The sequence below is a fragment of the Gobio gobio genome (genome assembly GCF_949357685.1).
Source record: "Gobio gobio genome assembly, chromosome: 5".
NCBI classification, from domain to species: Eukaryota; Metazoa; Chordata; class Actinopteri; order Cypriniformes; family Gobionidae; genus Gobio; species Gobio gobio.
The window spans coordinates 18,262,660-18,281,239 of record NC_137101.1 but is presented as its reverse complement, the minus strand read 5'-3'; the positions used below and the strand labels follow the sequence as shown (position 1 = coordinate 18,281,239).

Sequence of the window (18,580 nt, the reverse complement as noted above, 5' to 3'; positions counted from 1 at the left end):
CATTATGTGTGCTTGTATTCGAGTCGTTTTTATTTAAGATGCCAGACAATGGACTGGTGATTGAAGAAAACAGCAGGCTGACAATGAGTCTCTGTGTCTGATAATGCAGCACCATCCTGCCGGGCAGCTTTAGGAGGGCCCCGGCTCATTGTGGCTCCGAGGAGAAAGGGAGAGAGGGAGAGAGAACAAACCCGCTGCTTAGTAGGAGGAATATTTTGTCGTGGTATGTCATTATTTTGCAAATTTGTATTATCTCATCATGTTGTCTTCATTGTAATTGCGGCTAATTAGAGGGCTAGTTAGAGGCCGGGCTTTGAGGCTAGCTTTAGCGTGAAAGAAGCCCGCCGATTAGCACTCTCCACCGGAGGAAGCACAGAAAGGGGAGATTAATCTGGTTACCTTGACGACACTCGCTTCCATCTGCGAGGAACAATGCGGTTTTGTTTCTTTGGATCAGTTCGGATCAACAGAACGTGGTGCTCTCGCTTTAACAATGCCCAATTCTGTCTAACCTTCTCTGCCGCCCTCCTGTTTTGGGCCCCCCTGCCACCTCCACTCCTTTTCTAATAAATCTTCATCCCCTCATCTCTTCACTACTCAGTTTTCTCGCTTTTTAATGTCCCTGTGATCCCTGTGATCTTTCAGACTCTGTGTCTTTTAAATGTGTGTATTAGGGATGGACATTGTGGTTGTTTTTGTCTACTTGACAGATAAAAAATTAATCATCCAACTACTCAAGTACTCAACAAATTCATTACCCAACTATTGACAAGTAATCGTTGACAAGTAATCAGATGACAAGTAAATCATACAACTTCTCAACAGGTAAATCGTCTAACTACTTGACAACTTGACAGATAAATTGTCTGACTATTTGAGAACTCAACTGATAGATTATTCGACCTCTTGATGGGTAAATCATCTAACTTCTCAACAGGTAAATCACCTAACTACCCAACAACTTGACAGATAAATCATCTGACTATTCGAAAGGTATACATCTGACTACTCACATACTCGACAGGTAAATCCTCAGACTATTTGAGAACTCAACTGATAGATTATTCGACCTCTTGATGGGTAAATCATCTGACTTCTACAGGTAAATCACCTAACTACCCAACAACTTGACAGATAAATCATCTGACTATTCGAAAGGTATACATCATCTGACTACTCACATACTCGACAGGTAAAACCTCAGACTATTTAAGAACTCAATTGATAGATTATTCAACCTCTTTACAGGTAAATCATCTGACTTCTCAACAGGTAAATCACCTAACTACTCAACAACTTGACAGATAAATCATCTGACAATCGAAAGGTATACATCATCTGACTACTCACATACTCGACAGGTAAATCCTCCGACTATTTGAGAACTCAACTGATAGATTATTCGACCTCTTGATGGGTAAATCATCTGACATCTACAGGTAAATCACCTAACTACTCAACAACTTGACAGATAAATCATCTGACTATTCGAAAGGTATACATCATCTGACTACTCACATACTCGACAGGTAAATCCTCAGACTATTTGAGAACTCAACTGATAGATTATTCGACCTCTTGATGGGTAAATCATCTGACTTCTCATCAGGTAAATCACCTAACTACTCAATAACTTGACAGATAAATCCTCTGACTATTCGAAAGGTATACATCATCTGACAACTCACATACTCGACAGGTAAATCCTCAGACTATTTAAGAATCATTTGACTACTTCTAAGCTCGACAGATATAAATCATCCAACTACTGGACAGATAGAGTCTCCATCTGTTTGAGAACTCAACTGATAGATTATTCGACCTCTTGACGGGTAAATCATCTGACTTCTTAACAGGTAAATCACCTAAATACTCAACAACTTGACAGATAAATCATCTGACTATTCGAAAGGTATCCATCATCTGACTACTCACATACTTGACAGGTAAATCCACCAACTATTTGAGAACTCAACTGATATATTATTCGACCTCTTGATGGGTAAATCATCCAAATTCTCAACAGGTAAATCACCTAACTACTCAACAGTTTAACAGATACATAAATCTAACTATTCAAAAGGTATACATCATCTGACTACTCACATACTCGACAGGTAAATCCTCAGACTATTTGAGAACTCAACTGATAGATTATTCGACCTCTTGATGGGCAAATCATCCGACTTCTCAAAAGGTAAATCACCTAACTACTCAACAACTTGACAACTAAATCATCTGACTATTCGAAAGGTATATATAATCTGACTCACAACTCGACAGGTAAATCCTCAGACTATTTGAGAATCATTTGACTACTTCTAAGCTCGACAGATATAAATCGTCCAACTACTGGACAGATAGAGTCTCCATCTGTTTGATAACTCGACAGATAAGTCATCCGACTACTTGTAAACGTGACCGATAAATCATCTAAGTACTTGACAGGTAAATAATTTGACTACTGCCAAACTCGACAGATATAAATCGTCCAACTATTGGACAGATAGAGTCTCCATCTGTTTGATAACTCGACAGATAAGTCATCTGACTACTTGTAAACGTGACCGATAAATCAACTAAGTACTTGACAGGTGAATCATTTGACTACTGCCAAACTCGACAAATATAAATAATGCAACTACTCAACAGATAAATAATCCAACCACTTGATCACTCAGCAATTAGGTAATTTATCTGACTACTTGAGTACATGACAAATAATAATCTGATGACTTGGATACTCAATAGGGTTGGGTACCGAAATCCGGTTCCAATATGGCACCGGTACTTATATAACCGGTATGTACCGGACCGAATCAGAACGCAGATTTCGGTTCCTCATTTCGGTGCCAAAATTCAAACGTGCTTTCGCGCTTTGGCTGGCACCGAGCCAGAGACAGACGCTCAGCGCTCGTCACATCACAACTCATGACAACTATTCAGTGTTTTAAACCACATCATGTTTATTCCAGGTTTCAGACATTTAAATGCTCATAAGTAGGCTACTAGCAAAAAACACACACTGATGTCTAAAGCGGCAATGACAATCCTTTCAGGCGGTTATAATTTGACTAACGTTACGTGTTTTATTCACATCAGATACATGCACATTATATAGTAGCTATATCGTTTACTCTATTTTTCCTCCAGTTCACTGGTCACTTACTTTCATGTATTTTGTAAGACGAGAATGAACTTAAGTGTTGTAAATCCGACAGATCCGATTCTGAGGCGCAAACTAACATGGCGCCGCCCATTGCGCTTTATAGATCAACTAACACACATTGACTCACACATTTGAACATCAGATAGTTTGTGACACAGTTAAGAAGTTTGTGAATATTTTGAATAAAAATAAAAAATGAAATAAACCCGATACAGCTGAGCTGTCAGCGTTATTGCGGCCGCTGTTGTCATGTGAGAAACATGACGCGTCGTCATGGAAACATTAAGGCGATGCGTTCTAAAATATTTAGCCAGAGAATATGATCATATTTCAAAATAAAGCTGAAGCTCGAAGCTGGTTAGTAGCAGACCGAGAATACAGACTAGGCTAACTGCTGTTATTACTGTAACTGTTATTTAGAGTTATATTAGGCTTGTTGTAGTTGGGTTAGGTGGCTATTAGGTTTTACTGTGAATTTGTAAATAAGTCAATTATAATTTGTAAATAAGTAAATTGTGTTTTGTATTTATTTATATTCATACATTTAAGTATACATTAAACTTTTAATAAATGGTTCAATTTAAATAAAAAAATAAAAAGCCATTTAATGTCATCCACCTCGTTTTGTGGCCTTTTAAAAAAAAAAAGTATCGGTTCAGGCACCGTTTAGGCACCGGAACCATTTTAAAAGTATCGGTTTGGCACCGGAATCGAAAAAAACCCAAACGATACCCAACCCTAATACTCAACAGATACTACTGCTACTTATTTGTATTAGGATTAGAGTATTTGGTGTACTTGTGCACATTTTAAAATATTTTTTTCTATGTACATATATGTCAGACTTAACTGATCATGGCTGTTATGATTGAGTACTCTGGTATACGTGTCCATCCCTAGTGTGTGTTGATTGAAAGGCAGGAGAATGGGGTTGTGTGTGCTGTGATAGGCAGAGGTTACCAGAGGGTGTGACCTTGCCACTCCAAGCCTGAAGATTTTTCCCAAATCCTCCTCTGGGCTGAAAAGCACTTAATGAAATAATACACCCGCCTGACTGTAGACCCTGCTCGGGGACACCGCTACAAACACCAGCCTCAGTGACTGTGAGCTGTGAGCTTGTACAGTGGAAGAGAGAAGGCTGTTAACAGTAAAAAAAAAAAAGTATTTTGTTTTCTTTGTGATGAGGAGGAAAAGATAGAGGGAAAAAGAGGACGAAAATCAGCCTCGCAGATCACATGCAAGTGTTCATTGTGATGAGCAGTTAGAGTTGGAGCACAAAACGCTGTCTCTCCATCTGGTGTTCACTTTGCACTCTGAACAGAGAGAGAGAGAGAGACAATTGAAAGAATGCCAGTGACATCTGCTCCCATGGGCGCCACAATGGAGATCCATAGAGATCATACTCACACAGCCCTCACTTACAAAGACACCACTGTACGTGTGTGTGTGTGAGTTTGTGTGTGTGTGTTCACAATCCATGATCTGGGACTCCACAGCATCTTGACAAAGCCATGCCCATTGTGCCATCCAAAGATGAAACTCTCAAACTTCTGTTCTGTATTCTAATTTAGAGAAATGTAGCGAAATACATTTATTTATTTGTGTTTGGATATTGTTGACAGTCTGTTGGTCTGACAACTTTATGCCATTGTTAAATATATAACATATGTGTTTCTAAACGAGTTAAGTAAGGCATAATGTACGATCAGCCTGTCGTAGATAACTCTCTAGTAATAACTGAAGTGATTGTAAGCTTTCGGATGATAATTCCTTCAGATGGATTCAGTAACACTTGAGTCATTACCTAGTTGGTTACCATGATCATCTGATCCAAATAGCCAATAATTCCATTAGAGGGATGTAGTAACACTTGAGTCATTACTATCCAAAACCTTTCAAAAACCTCAAGCTTTCAAATCACTTCAGTCATTAATAGAGAGTTATCATGCTTTTCATTTTATAATACTGTTCCAAATAATTAGTTATTCCTTCGGAAGGATTTGGTAATACTTGAGTCATTACTAGTAGGTTTCAATGATCTTTACTTTAGAATGAATTATACATTGTGCACTATTCTCATTAATTATATACCTGTATATAGTATGTCTTAGTAGTCCTCTGGGAGGTATGAAAAGAATAGTAATTACTGATTAGCTACTGATATAGTGAACTATTTTAACTGAGCGCTATTACTTAATTTGTAAATTAGTTTCTTGTTAGTTAATAGTAGTTATTAAAATATTAGTATTGTTACACATTTGTTTCTGTGTAGTTGTTCATTAATGACAGAACCATATTCTAAAGTGTTACCTAAAATGTTTTATCCTTTCACACGTAAGTTTAAAATATTCTAGATGACCTCCCAGCATGAGTTTCGGTCCCACTTTATATTAGGTGGCCTTAACTACTATGTACTTACATCAAAAAATAAGTACAATGTACTTATTGTGTTCATATTGTATTGCAAAACACTTGTGTATACAGGTAAAGTTAGGGACAGGTTTGGTGGTATGGGTAGGTTTAAGTGTAGGGTTAGGTGTAAGGGAAGTGTCAACAGTGTAATTACAAATGTAACTACAGAAAACACGTACACAATAAGTGCATTGTATCAAATGATTAATTAAAATGTTAGTACATAGTAGTTAAGGCCACCTAATATAAAGTGGGTCCAGAGTTTCTTACGGTGACCATTAATGATCATGTTAGCAGATCTATAATACGCGATGGGTGCCGTCATGTTAGTTTGCACCGCAATTCAGAGAATCGTATCTGTTGGATTTACAACACGTCAATTCATCCACTTCTCCTGAAATACATGAAAGTACCGGTAAGTGAAGTGGCCTGTGAAGTGAGAGAAGAATAGAGAACTTTTTAGTTACCAAATACCTACACAATATGTATCTGATATGAATAAAACACGTCATCAATTTATATAGTCTGTATGATGCACTGAATGTTCACATCATAAGCATCAAAGGGTTCAAAATAGAAAACAGCAATATCACAATATTACTGTATTTTTACTGTGCACACACAAATGCAGGCTTGATGAGCATAAGAGACTTCTTTTAAAAATATAAAAAAATCTTACCAACCCCAAACTTTTGAACGGTAGTGCATACAATATAATATATTTTCAATTTACGTTTTACTTTGGACATTATAATTTATAAATGTACCTGTTTTTGTAAATTCTTCCAGTTTCAACCTGAAGTATCTTCAATCCAAACAAATGCGGATAAGGCTAGTGCGTGTATGTGGGTTTGTTAGTGCGGGGGTGTGTTTTTGTGTGTGTCTGCATACTTATCTTTGAGGAAAATTTCCCCAGTTGTGTTTCATGTGCATTCAAACCAGAGTCTGACGATACGCTCGTAATTTTCGTAAGTCATCTCTCTCCAAATCGCTTCAAAGATTTGCAGAGTGCCAAAGATTTCCACCGTTTTTTCCTCGGGCCAGTTCTGGCGCGGTGCAGCAAGAAGTGATGAACAAATAAACAACAACAACAAAAAGAGAAAAATGCAACAAAAAAAACAATATCTGAACAGAAAGTGTTTTTTAAAGGACCTCTGTCAAGATGAACTTTCAGATGTGTCTCCAACGGCACACATCTGCTGCGCGTGGTACATCTGTTCTTCAGCCACTGAAAGCTGACAGGAAATATCCTCATTATTGAAGCTTCGCTGATTATTCATACATTCACTCAATCATTTGTTCACCCACCTGTTATTCGTTCACCCCTTCACTCTACAAAATAGCAGCTTGATTTGAATGAAGAGTGTCTTGTGTCTTCACAGGGGAAATGAGGGTGTTTTGTGTGGAAAATTGCTGTGGTTTGAGTTTACATATGGAAGCCAACTGAAATGTTGGAATTTGGAGCCAAGATGGCTCTCATCATGCACTTGACCAGATAGAGCTGTGCATGTGTGTGTTTTGTGACTACACCTGATGATTATGCCTGTTTTGGCAGGAGCACTGGGGGCTATCGCGCCACGTCCTCTCTATGGTCTGCTTACCGTCATGGCAACCCAGCCATGGCCCCGCTTTCTTAATGGCAGCGTTTATGACATGATGTCACCTGTGTGTGAGCAAGCTATTGTTTGACTCCTGTCCACGTGGCATTTCCCCCCCAAACACACAGCCTCTCTGTTACATATACACTCAGAGGAAAAGAAAAAGAAATAGGAGCTAGACTGACATGTTTCACACTGCTTTAAATTCTACTGCTTGAGTCATGACTCCTTAATAACCTACGACACTTCAATGCAAATTCTGCTTTTTTTTTTACTCTGCCTCATGATGTTCCAAAAAAAATATGATTTTGTTTAATAAGAATACTTAAGAATGTGCTGTAGTGGTTATTTTCAGTATAATGACAGTGAATAACGACCGGCTCCAGCTCTTACTTGCACGTTCATGGTGATGTGTGAGGTATGGTGGTGATAAATCTTTTGATTTGAATCTTTTCACTGATTTAGTTAGATCCAGTACACAAAAGCTTAATGATTTGTTCACAAGTCGATTTGATCTGGTTGTTGAACGCAATAGCTGCGTTTCCATTACCCTTCAAATTGCATAAATTGAAGTTGCGTAGTGAAAATACGCCCAGTGGAAATGCGTCAATTTCGCAAAAAACTCCCATACAGTGTTGCTTAAAAGTTCACATACCCCTTGCAGAATCTGCAAAAATGTTAATTATTTTAACAAAATGAGAGGGATCATACAAAATGCATGTTGTTTTTTATTTAGTACTGTCCTGAATAAGATATTTTTCATAAAAGATGTTAACATATAGTCCACAAGACAAAAAAAATTGCTATATGGCCATATAGCCATATGGTTGTTTATGAGTCCCTTGTTTTTCCTAAGCAGTTAAACTGCCCTATGTTCTTCAGAAAAATCCTCCAGGTCCTGCAGATTCTTCAGTCTTCCAGCATCTTATCCAGCATATTTGAACCCTTTCCAGCAGTGACTGTATGATTTTGAGATCCATCTTTTCACACTGAGGACAATTGAGGGACTCCAACACAACTATTAAAAAAGGTTCAAACATTCACTGATACTCCAGAAGGAAACACAATGCATTAAAGGGATAGTTCACCCAACAATGAAAATTTGATGTTTATCTGCTTACCCCCAAGGCCTCCACAATATAGGTGACTTTGTTTCTTCAGTAGAACACAAATTAAGATTTTTAACTCCAACCGTTGCAGTCTGACAGTCGTATAATGCATGTGAATGGTAACAAAATCTATGAGAGTAAAAAAAAACATGCACAGACAAATCCAAATTAAACCCTGCGGCTCGTGACGACACATTGATGTCTTAAAAGGTTAGTTCACCCAAAAATGAAGGAAAAAAAATGATTTCTCACCCTCAAGTCGTCCTAGGTACACTCTAAAAAAAAGGCTCGTAATCATAGGGGAACCTTTTTTAGTGCTATATAGCACCAATTTTGGTGCTTCAGTGGTTCTTCAGCGGTTCTTCAGAGGTGCTATATAGCACCTTAGTCAAAGAACCGGTGAAGAACCGCTGAAGAACCACTGAAGAACCGCTGAAGAACCACTGAAGCACCAAAATTGGTGCTATATAGCACTAAAAAAGGTTCCCCTATGATTACGAGCCAAGAACCATTTTTGGTGCAATATAGAACCTTTTTTTTTTTAGAGTGTATATATCACATTCTTCTTACAGACGAATAAAAGTCCTGGCTAATTCAAGCTTTATAATGGCAGTGACTGCTCCACACGGCTCCGGGGGGTTAATAAAGGCCCTCTCAAGTGAATCGATGCGTTTGTGTAAGAAAAATATCCATAATAAAAACGTTAAAAGTTAATTATCTAGCTTCCGGGCGATCGCCTTCCGTATTCAGCTTACGAAAAAAGTGTAAGGCCTCCCGCAGTTCAAAATGCTTATGTCTGACGACATTGCACACCAGTCACGCTCGTCACACTTAACCAATGCATTCACAGAGTTAAAAATCTTCATTTGTGTTCTACTGAAGAAACAAAGTCATCTATATCTTGGATGTCCTGGGGGTAAGCAGATAAACATCAAATTTTCATTTTTGGGTGAACTATCCCTTTAAAAGCATCATAGGTTAAAACTTTTTTAATTTTAAGATCAAGGTTGTGCTTACTTTGTCTTCCGGCAGTACTAAATAAAAAAACTATATTTAAACAAAATAAGAACAAATTGAACATCTTCATCCCGTTCAAATGCATCGTGTTCCTTTCCTTTCATGGTGCTTTGCAACTTTTTGAGCTTGAAAGCTCCCGTACCTATAATTCATTGCATGCGTGGAAAAGAGCAACCAGCATATTAATCAACATTTCAACTCCTTTCATTTTCCACTGTAGAAAATCACAATAGTTTGAAATAACATGAGGGCAAGTAGATGATGACATAACTTCAGTTCACCCAAAAATGAAAATGTTTTAAATCTAATAATTAATTCTTGCCACCTACATATCATGGCACTTAATAGAACAGCCTTGTATCCTAATGGAACAATCAAAAGTTTGTGTAATTATGAATGGGGTGTCCGTGGAGATCAGCGAACAGATGGGAATTAGTCGTTGTTGAATATCAAAGAGTGCATGGCATCGGAAACAGATCTTACAATGAGAGGAAGTGACATGGGAGATAAGTACAAGCAGTAGAAAAGATGCAGAAGAAACAGAGCGAACCCTCAAAGACCTGTACCTTAGATGCTAATGAGATGCTTTTTTGGTAGGGGGAGGTTGGGGGGCTGAGGGTGATGGAGAATATACCAGGGTATTGTCTACCCTAAACACACACATAGGCACAAACACGGCCCCCTCCCCTCCTTGTGCCATGCAGTCTGCTTGGCGATGCCCTCTGTGCCATCTGTAGCCTGTGCCCTGTGTGTGTGCCCCTCCCCCTGCACTGTGCTGGGTGGGCTTAACCATCTGTGTGCCAGAGGGGGATCACAGGAAATGGACCTGATAATACACAAACATACACAAGCACATATGCATTCACTCTCTGCATGTATGAGCTCTAGGTATACCACCATGTCTAGTATTCCTAACGTAAGTCCTGTATGCGGGTAATGATCTTATTACCTATATATGAGTAGTTAATTTAAGTTCAAGTTTATGCTTTGCAAGGTAAAATGTAGTTACCAATATATTGGTCAGGCCAATTAATTGGCTAATATTTGGGCCTTTCGTCACAATGGTGATGATTAAATTCCTTAAATAAATTTTATTTTTATAACATTTAATTATACAACATTTGTAATATGCATTTATTTATTGTATTTTTTTTTTATTTTTTGGCCAGGGGCATTTGTCAGTTATCTTCTTAACTGGTCGTTATTTTAATGTACCAAATGCTACAATTATAATATTTATATTATACAAATATTTATTAAGTGCATTCTTTTCTTTTCTTTATTATTTTTTTATTTTTTCAGGGACATTTGTTTATAGTAGTCTTAAGTGTATAGTCTTAATTGGTCAGTCTATATCTATTGTTTGTGTGTACCTACTTAACCATATTTTGGGGATACATTTTTTCCCAGAAGTAAGATTACAGGTTACAGTATTCATAACTAGCTTTGCAATGTCCACATTGCCGTGTTTGTGTGTATGCGAGCGCGTGTGCGCATGTACACAATTATATTGTGCCATTGTGAACATACTGAACAACATATTGATTACATTGTAATCGTTCAATTGTAAAAACGTTGCCTCTTCTGTCTTTTTGTTTTCCTTTCTTTCCTCCCCACTTTTCTATTTTTCCATTTTCCTCCTTTGCATTCCCAGAACCCTCCCTTAGGAAGTTAGTGCTGGATGGCAGTATTTGAGGGTATTTGGCAATCTGGGAATGGGAAAAAGTCTTGGATGTTTGGCAGGTTTAAGTGTGTGTGTGTGTGTGTGTGCGTGTGTGTGTGTGTAAGGAAGGATCTAGGATGTTTGGATGAGATTACATGGCACCATGTCTGACAGTTTGGCATGGTAAGTGTTGGCCGTATGTGTTTGTTAGGTAGTCTAGGAGATTTGCCGCTCTGAGGGTCAGCAGTGTCAGGTGTTTGGCTGGAAAGGGGAGGTGGTATAGGGCTTTGAGCTTGTAGTCCTCAGGAGTTGACAGGACCGTGGTGGGCAGAGTGGAGTGTTTGGCGGCGAAAGCGTAAGGGGCAGAATGGGTGTTCTGGCAGCGGGGACCAGGATGGACGGGGACGCCCATGGCACAGAGAGGAAACATGGCTGGAGGATTACGCAGAAAGAGAGGGAGAGAAGTCTGTGTGACAGAGGGAAAGCTGAGCGAGAGAGAGAGGATGTGCCTCCAGGTGAACAGGATTAAGAGAAAGATCTGTTTGCAGTTCCCCTCAGGACTCCTGCTGCCTCTCTCTGCCTTCTCGCTCTCCCTCGAAGGCTAATCGGCTACCTCAAAAGCAGTCATAGCAAACATTAGAGTTCCCCAGATCAAACAGGGACACCACCGCCGTACCTTAACTTTCTCTCCCAAGAGGAAAGAAAAATTACGAATGAGATCCCTTTGATATCGACATTGTTTTTCCTAGACGGCAATAAAATTACATGGAGAGCAATTGGAATCGCATGCCACTCAGATTTTTCTCCCGAGAGAGAGACACTGTAGTCTCACGTGTATGGAAGCTTTTCTTCACCCAATAAAGTCCCATTGTGAGAGATAAAATATAGTTCACCTTTATTTATACTGTTTAGTGCTTCAATAGAGAAAGTGTCAAAGCAGCTTCACAGTAATAAAAAGGAAAATAACAGAATCAATGAAGCAAACATAATCAAATATGAGACTATAAAGCAGCTCTACAGAAGACAATACTGTCATTATTTAGCTCAAGTCAGTTCAATGTTCATTCAATTCAGTGTCTCTGTTGCAAAATTTGTCAATTCTGAAATACATTTCAGTCAGCTATACAGTGTCTCCTCCTGAAGTTCCTGAGGAACATCTCAAACGAATACATTTTTGCTCCAGGTCGTTTCTCAGGTAGACACAATTGACTTTTTAAACAATAAACTCTATTTGCATCTTGCAGTAGAGCTTTGGGCTTCGCTTCATTCCATTCACCGTTAAATGGCGATTGCGGTGGCAGCATCAATTGAGGCATGGAGACAGGCAGAGGATGAGGAGGTGTTGTAGCTGCAGGCTGGAGATCTGAGAGCTTCGCTCCATCCAGCTTCTCGCAGATGGACTTTTAGATGAGCTGCACAAAGCCACTGTGGAGAATCATCTCAACGCTGCTTTCTCCCTCCCTTGTTTTCCTTTCTCTTTCCTGCCTGTTCTGTGTCTACACCGATCCGCAGGCTGTGTAGAAGCATGTGCTCTTGAGTTTCCTGGAGAGATATGCCAGGTATATTCTCTGAGCAAACTCTGTCACATGAATGACAACTCCGAACTGACACTTAAATTTAAAAGTGTTTGGGCTTTTGTGAAGTTTGATGTACTATTGTAGACATACTTTGATGCAAGGCTTTCTCCCCTGTTTATCCAGATCAATAATGGGAACCCAGCTGTAAAATGAGTCCGTAACACAAAACTACCAAACACTTTGAAAATAACCCAACAAAATGACCCAATAGGCAGAACCAACCAGTCTGGGTAAAAAAATAACCAAGCTAATTTTACATTGTAGCCAGTTTATGAGGCATCAGGTTTGGGTATCCAAAGTACATTGGTTTAGCACTAATAAATGAAAATGAAATATGAAATTACCCAATGTGTCTTATGCTCACCAATAATGCATTTATTTGATCAAAAATACAGTAAAAACAGCAATATTGTGAAATATTACTCTAGTCTTCGGTGTCACATGATCCAACATATATTAGGATGATTTGGTGCTCCAGAAACATTTCTTATCATCAATGTTAAAAATAGTTGTGCTGCTTAATAATTTTTGTGGAAACCATGATAAATATATTTTTTCAGGATTCTTTTGAACGTTCAAAAGAACAGCATTTATTTGAAATAGGAAACTTTTGGAAAATTATAAATGTATTTTACTGTCAATTTAATGCATCCTTGCTAAATAAAAGTATTCATTTCTTTCAAAAAGAAGAGTTGATGAGTTTAGAAGAGTAGATGAACGAGTAGATGATCAGAGTGAGGTACGGATGAAGGGATGGATGGATGGGTTCCAGGGGGGCATTATCGTTCGTCATTATTTGAGCTCATGCAGTGCTCCATCGCGGCTCTAATGGCGCGAAGACACTTGGTGTTTCTTTCCTCTCTTCTCTCTCTCTCTTTCCATTCACACTATTCTTTCCCAAGTCTGGTGCTGCAAAGTAGTTTAGTCTTTTAGAGCTTGTTTCAGCCTTGTTATCCGAAGTGAAACACAACAACTGTCTTGTGAGTACCTGTAATCCAGTAGACTGGTTCTCGACTGTCGGTTTTCAAGGTTGTAGTGGTGTGATGTCTTTGTTGTAATGCATTTTGTAGCACCTGTGTCATGTGAGGTCTCTTTGAAAGTGAAATGAAGCGTAATTTTGCCCTCCAGGTTGTGAATTTTCTTCCCTTACTGAGAGCTTCAAAAGACGCACATCTCACTGGACTTTCAGAGAGAGCAAATGTTCGGTTGTGTTAATATTCATGTACATTCATGTGTTTGTGTATCAGGAATTGGACACTACAAAACAGTGTGTCAGAACAGAATCTGTCATTGCAATAAAGCAGGGAGACCCCCATCCAGACTCAGCTAAACCAGGGATAAAATTTTAAAAGATTTATTTAATTAATAATATTTCATTAATAACTTCAACATTATTATCTTCTGTAATAACAGATTTAAAAAATGGCAGAACATTTTATAAAATGCTTCCTTTTTACATATATTCAGTATATTCTATTGTCACGATTTCCACAAAAAAAAATATTATGCAGCACAACCGTTTACAATGTTGATAATTATAAGAAATATTTCTTCAGCACCAAATCAGCATATCAGAATGACTTCTGAAGGATCTAGTGACACTGCTGAAAATTCAGGTTTGCCATAAGAGGAATACATTACATTTGAAGATATATGAAAATATAAAACAGTTGTTTTCATTTGTAATAGTGTTTCTCAATATTGCTGTTTGTATCAAATAAATGCAGCTTCGGTGAGCATAATAGACTTCTTTCAACAAAAATGGAAAGACATGCATTGGGCAATTTTTTTCTCTCCTCTTTGCTTTTTTCATTTAAAGTCTTACCGACCCCAAACTTTTAATGTAAATAAAGTGGAATATATAGATTTTCCGTGGACCCAAGGTGAAGAAAAATTCTCTCACCCTAATGTAGGTTTAAATACATAAGTTGTTGTTTATGTAACACAAATCTGTACGTTTTTACAACTGGTTGGCGGGTCATTTGCGACTACAAAAAGGGAATATAGAGAGCCTAGTGGGTGAAATGGAAAAGAAGTTATTACAACCCCAAAGCACCTTACAGACAAGTAAAACTGTAAAACATGTAAAAGCAGTTGTTGTGTATTTTGTGATATGTTGATATTTACCATTGCAAGATGACTGACAGCATCAGAGGACAACAGTCAGATTTTTCTCTGTGTGTGTCTGTGTGTGTGTGTGTGTGTAAAGCCGGTCTTCTGCTGAGGAGGGAAGATAAGGACTCTATCTTAATGGCTTCTCTCGTCTGCCACTCAGCCATCAGACAGAGATTTCCTTTCCCTCAGTCCAGATAAACGCACTTCACAACCTTGTCACACGCCTCACACAAGCCAAAGAGAGAAAGAAAGGAAGCGAATGAGAGATGGGCAACCGTAGAGATCCAGAGAGGATTAAAATTAAAATGCTGTCATCATTTACTTACCCTCATGTCGCTTCAAACCTGCATGGCTGACTTTCTTCTGTGGAAAACAACATGTTTAGGAATGTTCTGCCCACTTTTTTCTATCCAGTCAAAGTGAATGGGGACTGGAGTTTTCAAGCTAAAAAAAAAAAAAAAATCATAAAAATATCACAAGTTATCCATATGACAAGCCAAGCAGTTGCGAATTTCACAGATTTGGCAGTTTTACTCTAGGCTTTTCACTGGATTCCTTCTATTAAAGCAGTAATATCCAATTTGTGAATGAATCGTTTAGACCTGATGAAGACCTACACAAAAGAACAATTCAGTGCGAATTGGGTGGATGCCAATATTTTCAGTAACCAGGTGTCACATGACTTCAAAAAAAGCAGATACAACTACTTTTATTGTGATTTGTGTGTCTATTAACAGCTCAGCCCCCATTCATTTTTAATGTATGGAATAAAGTGACCTGCACATTTTTCAAAATATCATCTTTTGTTTTTCATGGAAGAATTCAATTCATATAGGTTTGGAACAACATTTTTTTTATTTTGAACCACATTATTTTGATCTGTTTGTTTTTTTTTCAAGGATATCAATACTGTTGGGCTTCAGTAAGCTGACGAACTTCCCTGATTTTTCCTCTTAGGGGGTAATAGCTGAATTCTAGCAGTGTGTGTATGCGTGTGTGTCTGTAATGGTGTAAGGGAATTGTTTACTGCCTGTCTGTGTCAGACCCTCACTACTCAGGGCCTCTAATGCAGCACAGCTGTGAGGGGGCTTGGACACTACACATCTGCTGAAGGGACCTATTGTGTGTTTTCATACGTGCGTGTGCTGGATGCACGCATTTGTGGAGATAAACAGATAAAGGCCGGGCACACATGCATGTATGTTTCCTTACATGTGTAGCATTTTTTTATTTTTTGCATGTATGCAAATACCGGCTTGAACATATGTGCGCGTGCAGTATAATTCTCACATAAAAGCCTGTGGTTAGAAAAGTGAAGTTTGTAGATTTGTCGGAATTGAACGAATCAGCCCATCTGGAGAGTTTAAACCTTGAAAGCACCTGCCTTCTCCATTCACGCTCCCGTTCTCTTAAAAAGCCATCTTCGTCAATAGCAGCTTTTAAAGTGGATGAAACTGTTTGGAACTGCTCTTTATTCCTGTTCTGATGGATTTTCTGCTCTCAGTCTTTGTCTCACTGGCTGTTGTTGATGTTATTTCAACTCTTTTTTTTCTTTCTTCATTTTCGTCTGTTTCTCCATCACCTTGCAGCCTTGACTCGAAAGATCGTTAAAATGTTTAACTACAGATAATTGCTACCTGAGAGAAGCTAATGAATTTGCCGCTTGTGCTGGTGTGTGTGCGTGTGTCTGTGTGTGTGCGCATTTAATTCACTACGTTCTTTTCCTTTTGAAACATATATACAGTATCCTGTCGCCACTTTTTATTAGTGCTTTCTAAAGCAAGCATCGCTATTACTATTGCTCATACTTCGAGATAGGGATTTAAACAAACCCTTGACCCCTAGTTTTAAACTTTGCCAATGTTGTCCGGCAGAGTTTGTCCTACAGACATATATGAAATTGTGTGGCTCACTGACTACAATTGTGCTTTTATGTTTCTATACAATCAGACGATTTCTGCATGTTATTGGTATGTACCAGGGTCGTTCTGCAAGAGTACAATCTTAGCAGGGGTCAGGCTGGGTCAGTGTGTGCCTTGAACATTGTCATGCTGCTAACAATTTCCTCAGTGATCAACAGGAAAATGCACAAATAATGTTACCACAATGCCCTAACAACATTATTACTGTGTGTGCTGGAGAGGCTGGAGCACAGTGCTATTCTAAGTTCACTAACTTTCTCAATAAATTGGATTACCTACCAAACATTACACATATTAATCTTATTTCCTGCATGTATGTGTGCGCAACTTCACAGATGTACACTAAATATGTCTGCAGTATGTTCTAAAGGTGGGCTGCAGTGTGTGTGAGGAGGTTGAGAAAAGCTGACACTCTGTTTAAAGTTCACCGTTAAAGTCTTGCTGCTGTATTTCAATCTGTCAGACGTGCTTTCCTCCGTTTAGAAGAATAGCTCCTTCTCTCTCCCTCTGTCTAGCCCTCTCTCTCTCTCTCTCTCTTTCTCTGTAATAAAGAGTGACAGGGGCAGTGTGTTAGTTACACTGTGAAAACACAAAGCGTACAGCTCGCATAAACTCAGATGTGTTTGTATGTGGTTAGCGTGCAGGTAAAATGGGCAACTTTTTGTCATTCATCTCAATGTGACAGAATTGAACCTAAAAAGGGTTTTGATGGTTCACGCCGCCTTAATATTTTCTTATTTTATTTCATATTTTAACTTCTTTTTTTTTTTAAAGACAAAACAGCCCCCCTAAAATGGAATTTTTTTGAAAAATGTGTCATATATATATATATAATTTTTTTTTTTACTGAAAAACGTTCCTTTTATGTTTGGGGTAAGTGTATAGTAATATTATTTTATAAAAATAAAAAAAAACAATAGAAGCCTATGATATTGTACAGCCCTGTTTAGATAAGCAAGTGTGTGTGTGTGTGTGTGTGTGTGTGTGTGTGTGTGTGTGTGTGTGTGTGTGTGTGTGTGTGTGTGTGTGTGTGTGTGTGTGTGTGTGTGTGTGTGTGTGTGTGTGTGTGTGTGTGTGTGTGTGTGTGTGTGTGTATGCGTTTGATCATAAGTGTGTGCATTTGATCAGAAGCACAACAGAGGGACACTGTGGATGAAGGAAGGGGGCAGTGCTGCTGCGTGTGTGTGTGTGTGTATGTGCGAGTGTGAAGCTGCGCTCCGCGCTACACCATGTCATGCTCTGGCCCTTTAAGAGGCGATCTAGCAGCTTAGAGCCATAGAAGAGGGGTGGAGAGAGAGAGAGAGAGAGAGAGAGAGAGAGAGAGAAAGAGGGGAGGGAGTGCGAGGTTCAGCGTGTGAGAGTGTGTGTGCGCAGCAGAGAGAAACAGAAACAGTCTTTGGTTTTGCGAGAGGTTAGAGGAGGACCAGGCAGCGTGTATGTGTGTGTGTGTTCTCGGAGGTCCCTGGGTGTTGGACGCGTATGTTGTCGTGGAAGGACTCCTGCATCTCAGACCCCTTGTTTCAGCATGCTTACTGAGCCTGAGCTTCCTCAGGAGTTTAACAGGTACGTTCACACACTCACGCATGAGACATTCACTTTTCCAAGCCGCGCCGGGAGGACAGAAGCGAGGTACAGGCAGATAAACAAGTGTGTGTGGGTTAGTCTAAGAAACTGGATCCTATATTAGTTTGTGTGGCATGTTTAGAGCTTGCTCTGTGTGAATGTGTCTGCGGTTTAGAAAGGAGAAGAAAGTTCAGCGTGACTGCGAGATGTGTGTTTTCTAGACGCACTCTGTGAGAATGGGACGCTGGGACGGTCTTCTCCATATCCCACATTGAAACTAAGTTGTAAATGTCTATAGTGTCTGGTCTAACAGGTTACATGCTCTGTCGGCATGTGTTTGTACACTATATGTTTATCTCCCTGTATAGATGTGTGCGTGTGTGTGTTAGATGGTGTTTGATAAGGATCGGTGATCTCCCGTCAGTGTTTCCCTGG

The 18,580-nt window shown here is 39.0% G+C and overlaps 1 protein-coding gene across 5 annotated transcripts in view; it reads left to right on the top strand.

Moving 5' to 3' along the window:
• Positions 1 to 18,580, top strand: part of sox5 (SRY-box transcription factor 5) — a 233,559-nt gene that overhangs the window by 140,339 nt on the left and 74,640 nt on the right. For 4 of the 5 annotated variants that reach the window (XM_079817427.1, XM_079817425.1, XM_079817424.1 and 1 more), the window contains exon 1: positions 17,866 to 18,145. The exons of the other annotated variant lie outside the window; for it this stretch is intronic. In XM_079817427.1, coding sequence (XP_079673553.1) covers positions 18,108 to 18,145 — 38 coding nt within the window. In that variant the 5' untranslated portion in view covers positions 17,866 to 18,107. Of the gene's footprint in view, positions 1 to 17,865; positions 18,146 to 18,580 lie in introns of those variants that run through there. 5 annotated transcript variants of the gene reach the window in all.